This window comes from Physeter macrocephalus, chromosome 5, assembly GCF_002837175.3.
Source record: "Physeter macrocephalus isolate SW-GA chromosome 5, ASM283717v5, whole genome shotgun sequence".
NCBI lineage: Eukaryota > Metazoa > Chordata > Mammalia > Artiodactyla > Physeteridae > Physeter > Physeter macrocephalus.
Window position 1 is genome coordinate 12,292,945 of NC_041218.1, and position 7,049 is coordinate 12,299,993.

A 7,049-nucleotide genomic window follows, 5' to 3' on the forward strand; every position below is an offset into this window, starting at 1 on the left:
TGTCTTTCTGTGTCTGACTTACTTCACTCAGTATGACAATCTCTAGGTCCATCCATGTTGCTGCAAATGGCATTATTTTGTTCTTTTTTATGCCTGGGTAATATTCCATTGTATATATGTACCACATCTTCTTTATCCATTCCTCTGTTGATGGACATTTAGGTTGCTTCCATATCCTGGCTATTGTTATTAGTGTTAGTCTTACTAAGGGGCAGGGGATGGAGAGAAAAATCAAAGTGGAATATGCCACGGTAGATGACTCTTAGGGGAGTCACGGAACAACCCTGTGAGGCTGTCACCTCAACAGAGGTACTTTTGGATAGATGGAGGGGACTTTTAGGCAAAAGTCTTTTTTTATCTAAAAGAGTGTAGGATGGTAGGATAGGGTTAGGATCAACACCCAAGAGCACAGAGGAAGGGTAGATTCAGGAGCCAACCTTGAATCCAGTGGGAACTAGAAACTGTTTTGTTCTTATATGTTCTAGTTTTTAACTTAGACCTTATCTTCTATCTGCTTCTATAACTGTTTCTCCATAATCTTTTCCTTATATCATCATAGGCTAATAAAATCTTAGAGTTGGAAGTGCCTTTAGTGGTCCTCTAGTTGAGCTTCTACCCAACATATACTTGTTTATTGGTCAGAGGATCATTCAGTATCTTCTTTAATGCTGATTAGGATCTTATTATCATGTGGAATTGGGTAGAGGTTGGAAGGAGAGAGCTGTTTTATATTTCAAAAGCTTTTGTTATTAGAAAAGTCCATATTGCATTGAGCTGAAACCTATCTTTCTGTAATTCCACCCTTTGGCCCAAGTTTTTTCTTCTTGTATAATGCAGAACACACTCTCCCATAGGAGCACCATTCAGATATTTGAAGACAGGCATCATTTATCCCCTCAGACTTTTCATTCATTAGCAATAATTATTTAGAGCCTGTTTTGTGTTGGAAAATGTCTAGGATCTGGGGGCACAGGCATGATGATGTAGTCTGTACCCTCATGGAGCTTACAGTCTGGCTGGGACGACAAACGTTAAACGAATGACTTCACAGAAAGCTGTACAATTAGAATAGCAAATGTGTCATAGAGACGTGAAGATGCTAAAAACAGGAGGCAACAGAGGAGTTTGACTGGAAAGTTAGGAAATGCTTTCCTGATGGAGTGACATTTAAGATGAGTCCCTAAACATGGGTAATAATTAGTCAATTCAGAAGAATGAGGGGAAGGGATGGAGGTTAGGATTTGCATCCATTGGGACTCTTGGCTACAGGGACAGAAAACCAAACTCAAATAGACTTAAAAAAAATGTGCAGTGGGAAGAGGGTGTGTTGAGCCTCAAAACTGGAAAGTTTAAGGAAGTAAATCAGCTTTAGACATGGCTGGCCAGAGTCTGGATCGCCATTTTATACTTCAGTTTCTGTTCTTCTCTCTTTGGTCCTCTTTTAAGTCAGTCTCTTGCATCATGTTGGTGAGATAGCTTAGAGAAGCTCTAAACTTACGAAGGAATGAGCAGGTGTACTGTGTTCCAAATTCCGAGGGCCCATTCTTATTGTATTCTGTGTGCCTCCCGATGCTGTGGAGCTGTAGCTTTCAAAAGAGCATCTCCCCCTGCCCACCGAACACATCTCATTGCAACAAGTTTGATCATAGGCACAGGTGGTGGTGGTGCTGGTGGAGTTTGGGGGAGAATAGACTAATTAACCAGGGCTGTGTGAAGTCCAGTCTACTCTAACTGATGGACTCAGAGTAGAGAAGGAGTGATTCTCTAAATGAAAGCTGGGTTCTCTTACCAGAAGAAGGTGGCGGGGGGTGCTGAATGATGGCACAAGAAGAACAATAAATGTCCTTTTCAAGATAAAGAAAAAGCGCTGTCCAGGGAAATGGAATAGAATGATTGAAAATCCTGAGGTTGGGGACTTGCCTGGTGGCACAGCGGTTAGGAATCCTCCTGCCAACGCAGGGGACGCGGGTTCGAGCCCCGGTCCGGGAAGATCCCACATGCCGCGGAGCAACTAAGCCCGTGCGCCACAACTACTGAGCCTGTGCTTTAGATCCCGCGAGCCACAACTACTGAGCCCGCGTGCCCAGAGCCTGTGCTCCGCAACAAGAGAAGCCACCGCAATGAGAAGCCCACGCATCGCAACAAAGAGTAGCCCCCGCTCATCGCAACTAGAGAAAGCCCGCGCGCAGCAACAAAGACCCAGTGCAGCCAAAAATAAATAAATAAATAAATAAATAAATAAATAAATAAAATTTCTATATTAAAAAAAAAAGTCATATCTTTAAAAAAGAAAAGAGAAGAAGAGAAAATCCTGAAGTTGGAGGGAACTCAGCGCAGCTAAGAAACAGAGAGAAGGCCAAGAGAAGCATGGAGTACCGAGAAAGACGGGGTGGAAGAAGACAAAGTGGAGAATTGAGCTACTTTAAGGATTCCTAGTTCCTTCAATTAATCAAGCTTCCTGAGCCCAATCCATCCTGACTGACCCTCTGTTCAGACCTACTATATCCTGGGCCTTTCAAAACTAGAATGGTCCTGATATGATTGGAGGAATGCAGCATGAAGAGGGGTCATGCCTGTCCTTGCTTTGGACACTATAGTATAAATAGCGCCTAAAATGGCGTCAGGTCTTTTAGAAAATATGCAATGGGTTCTTACTAGGCTTATGATCAACTAGAACCCCTGCATCTTTGTTACATGACTGACTTAGCTAAGCTCCTTTACCGTTTTTCCTGTACTTAACACAGACACTTTAGTCTTTCTTTTTTAAAATTTTTATTGGAGTATAGTTGATTTACAATCTTGTCAGCTTCAGATGTACAGCAAAGTGAATCAGCTATACATAGACGTATATCCGTCCTTTTTCTTTTTAGATTCTTTTCCCATATAGGCCATTACAGAGCATTGAGTAGAGTTCCCTGTGCTATACGGCAGGTTCTTATTAGTTATCTAGTTTTATACATAGTAGTGTGTATATGTCAATCCCAATCTCCCGCCCCGCCTTATCTGCTTATCCCCACAAGTTTGTTTTCTACATCCGTGATTATACTTCTGTTATGTAAATAAGTTCATTTATACCCTTTTTTTTAGATTCCACATATAAGTGATATCATATGATCTTTGTCTTTCTGTGTCTGACTTACTTCACTCAGTATGACAATCTCTGGGTCCATCCAAGTTGCTGCAAATGGCATTATTTTGTTCTTTTTTATGCCTGAGTAATATTCCATTGTATATATGTACCACATCTTCTTTATCCGTTCCTCTGTTGATGGACATTTAGGTTGCTTCCATGTCCTGGCTTTTGTAAATAGCACTGCAATGAACATTGGGGTGCATGTGTCTTTTCGAATGATAGTTTAGTCTTATACATAAATGTAGGACCTTACATTTGGTTTACTTAAATTTCATGTTAGTGGTTTTTGACCAGCATTCCAGTCTGGTGAGATCATTTTTATATTGCTTTGTCATCTTGTATATTACATATCCCTCCCAGTTTTGTGTCTCAGACATATTTGATAAGCTTGTCTTCTATGTTTCATCTAGGTAATTAATGAGGGCTGGGCAAAGGACAGAACATGTGACATGCCACTAGAATTTTCCCTGCCAAGTTTGGAGTCATTCATGCACCCTTTTCCTTCTTAGCATATGGATATTTATTTAATTTGCTGCAAATTCCCTGAACATCCGCAGCATCATTTCATCCCCAAGATCATAGAGATTCTATTTAATCATATTATTTAAATCAAGGTAATTGGTTTATGGCTTCCATATGAAAAAGGAAATGAGATTAGTTTGGAATGACTAATTTTCCAAGAATCTGAATAGTAATGCAGGGGTCACTGTTTTATTCGAAGCACTTGTGAAATATCCTCTCCTTTTGTAGCGGGTGATGAGCAAGGCAGGTAGCATGGCACCTCCCACAGGCTAGGGGATGGGTAGGTGGCTGTCACCTCCACTGATCTCTGGTGTCCTCATCCCACAGGTTCCTTTCGGTTCCCTCTGTCAGTAGCCTCAGGGTCCTCTGAACCTCATGGCTCTTTCTGAGTTCTTCCTCTATCTCTTGGTTCCTCCTAGGTCGTGGCCACCACGGTGATGCTGGAGAGGAAGATGCCTCGCACCCTGTGGCCTCGCTCCGGCATCTGTGGGTACAAGTACGGGCTGGGGGACCGCTGGTTCCTGCGGTGAGTGACAATGTAGACGTGTGAACTGTCAACCAGTGTGAGGCCATGGGAACAAGCGTGACCGGTTCCACATTTATGACCCTCCGCTCCATTCTTGAGATCCCAAATTGGACCCAAAGGAGATGTCATCACTCCGCAAAGCGAGACTGCGTTAGCCTGTTTGGGGGAGGCGGGTGGAGCTGAAGTGGAGGGGTGCAAAGAATGCCGAGAGCTGATGCCAGGCTATGAGTACATAAGGGCAGTAATGTGAATGGCTAAGAATACGAGTCCGTGCTCGATTGTGGGCATGGGTTACCCAACTTGGTCTAGTCTTGTTTCCACCTGACCCCCATTGCTAGTACATTCTTGAAGCTTCTAGTCTAGCCTTGAAGCTAACCTGCTCCTTCGTACTCTACCTTCATCTCCTGACCTGGCTCTCCTCTCTCATTTATTTCCTGAATTGCATCTTCTCATCCTGACGACACGCTCATCTTTTAATTGGCTCTGTTTTCTCTTTCATACTCACCCACATTCCCCCCCACCATCACACGCCCACACAAGCCCTACTGCCCTCCAAATCCTGAATGCACAGCCTTTTGGGTCTCTCTCCTAGTTATCCTCCGTCTCCCTCTACTTCCCTTCCTTTGATCCTAGAGGGTCTTCTGGCTTCAACGCTGCTAACTTCCTCCCCCTTTCCTCCCACTCCTGTTTCCCACCTGTGCCCCGCTCACTTCTGCTTCTCCCCATGGCCCATCTCTCCCCAGCTCTGCTGAGTCCTCTCCCCTTTCCCCTCCTCAGAGTTGAGACCAACCAAGATCAGAATGCTTTGCGAGTACGTCGCTATGTGGAAGCTTTCAAGGGCTCAGACAAGGAGGAAGAACATGAGCATCTTTCTGAGAAACGGCCCTCTGTGGTTGAAAGTGGGATTCTAGCCAGAGCTTCCCTGGCCCTCCCGACTCCCTCCCTGTCCCGGACCACATCTCGAAGCAGCAGCAGTCACCGAGGCTGGGAGATCATTCGTCGCAACACCCTGGGACACTTGAATCTTGGACTGGACCTTGGGGAGGGGGATGGAGAGGAAAGTGTCTATCACATATGATTAGGACCCCTGTTACTCTCCTCCCGACTCCAGGTAGGCCTGGGGGTGGGGCAGAGAGAGAGACACTGCCTATGCAAGCATCTGACCTGCATGCCCATTAATCTTGGGAGGGTGGACAGAATAATTCTTAAAGGCCATCCCTGCCTTGCCCTTCACATCAGCATCTAGGGATGAGCAAAGGGCCCCACGTATCTTCTGTCTTCTTGGAAGTCCCACATCTTGGGAAAAGAGGGTATCTTTTCAAGCAGAGTTAGACTTGGCAACTAAAGACATGAGGTAGGGGTGCTAGGCCAATGACTGGGTCATCTCCCTTTCCACCCCATGAGGTACTAGATTGTAAGCTGTGACTCCTCCCTGGCTCCACAGGGCTTCATGTGGGAAGAGCCAGGCATGGCATTGAGGTGGTAGCCTCTCGCCTCTTCTTGTACCCCGTAGGACTCTCTCCCCACCTACCGACCAAACCCCAACTAGAAAACCGCAAGAAAAAAGGTTCTTTATCCTTCCTTTATTTAAAAAAAAATGCACTGGGATATACATAACATAAAATTTACTATTTTAACTATTTTTAGGTGTACCATTCAGTGGCATTAAGTACGTTCACCTTGTTGGGCGACCATCACCACTGTTCATCCAGGGAATTTTTTAGACTGAAACTCTTGTACCCATTAAACATTAACACCCCATTATCCCCTCCCCATGGTCCCTGATAACCAGTATTCTACTTTCTGTCTATGAATTTAACTACTCTAGTTACGTTATATAAGTGGAATCATCCAATATTAGTCCTACTGGGCCGGGCTTATTTGATGTAGCATGATGTTTTGAAGATTCATCCATGCTGTAGCATAAGTCAGAATTTCATTCCTTTTAAAGGTCAAATAACATTTCATTGTATGTGTATTCCACGTTGTGTTTATCCGTTCATCCACTGATGGACGACTGGGTTGCTTCCACCTTTGGCCATTGTGATGCTGCTATGAACATTGGTAAACAATTATCTGTTCAAGTTCCTGCTTTCAATTTCTTTGGGTATATGACTAGAAGCAGGTGGCTAGATCTCATGGCAAGTCTACGTTTAATTGTTTTGAGGAACTGCCATACTGTTTCCCACAGCAGTTGTACTGCTGTATGTTTCCTCAGGCAAGGCACAGGGTTCCGGTGTCTCCACATCTTCACCAACACGTTACTTTCTGTTTCTCTGATAATAGCCATCCTTTTGGTTAGGAAGTGGTATCTCACTGTGGTGTTAATTTGCATTTCCCTGACGATTAACAACATTGAACATCTTTTCATGTGCCTATTGGCCATTTGCATATCTTCTTTCTTGGAGAAATGTCTACTCAAGTCCTCTGCCCATTTTTGAATTGTTTCGGGGTTTTTTTGGTCGTTATTTTTGGGTTGTCTTCTCCTTGTATTTTGAGACTTGGAGTCTGAAGTGTTTGTATCTCATTTGCATCCTGGTGTGTTTTTAAATATGTGAGGTAAATGATTCCTGTCTATGCTTGGATGGCCCCCTCCTTTGTTTTATGAGACCATCCCTGGCCTGTGCCTCCGGTTGTCTGTTAGCAGCTGTTCCTCCTTGCCTCTGGAGGTAACAGGCTCACAACCATGTTTCCTGCAACAGCCGTCCTCCACCCCCATCTCCCTTTGTCCCTGTGCTGAGCTGTGGGGTAGACAGCAATAATAGAGCCCGGGCCATCCCTTTCCAGGAAGGAAATTGGAAGCTAGGCGTCCAGGGTACCCATTACAGCCTCGCTTTGGCCTCCAGCCCTATCATCCCCTGACCACAA

General features: G+C 44.5%; 1 protein-coding gene across 1 annotated transcript in view; it reads left to right on the forward strand.

Annotated features, from left to right (window-relative positions):
- TRPV5 (transient receptor potential cation channel subfamily V member 5) overlaps positions 1-5,934 on the forward strand; it is a 27,188-nt gene extending 21,254 nt beyond the window's left edge. Inside the window, exons 14-15 of the mRNA XM_007121625.4 lie at positions 4,075-4,181; positions 4,959-5,934. Coding sequence (XP_007121687.1) covers positions 4,075-4,181; positions 4,959-5,259 — 408 coding nt within the window. The 3' untranslated portion in view covers positions 5,260-5,934. The remainder of the gene's footprint in view (positions 1-4,074; positions 4,182-4,958) is intronic.
- The last annotated feature ends 1,115 nt before the right edge of the window (positions 5,935-7,049 follow it).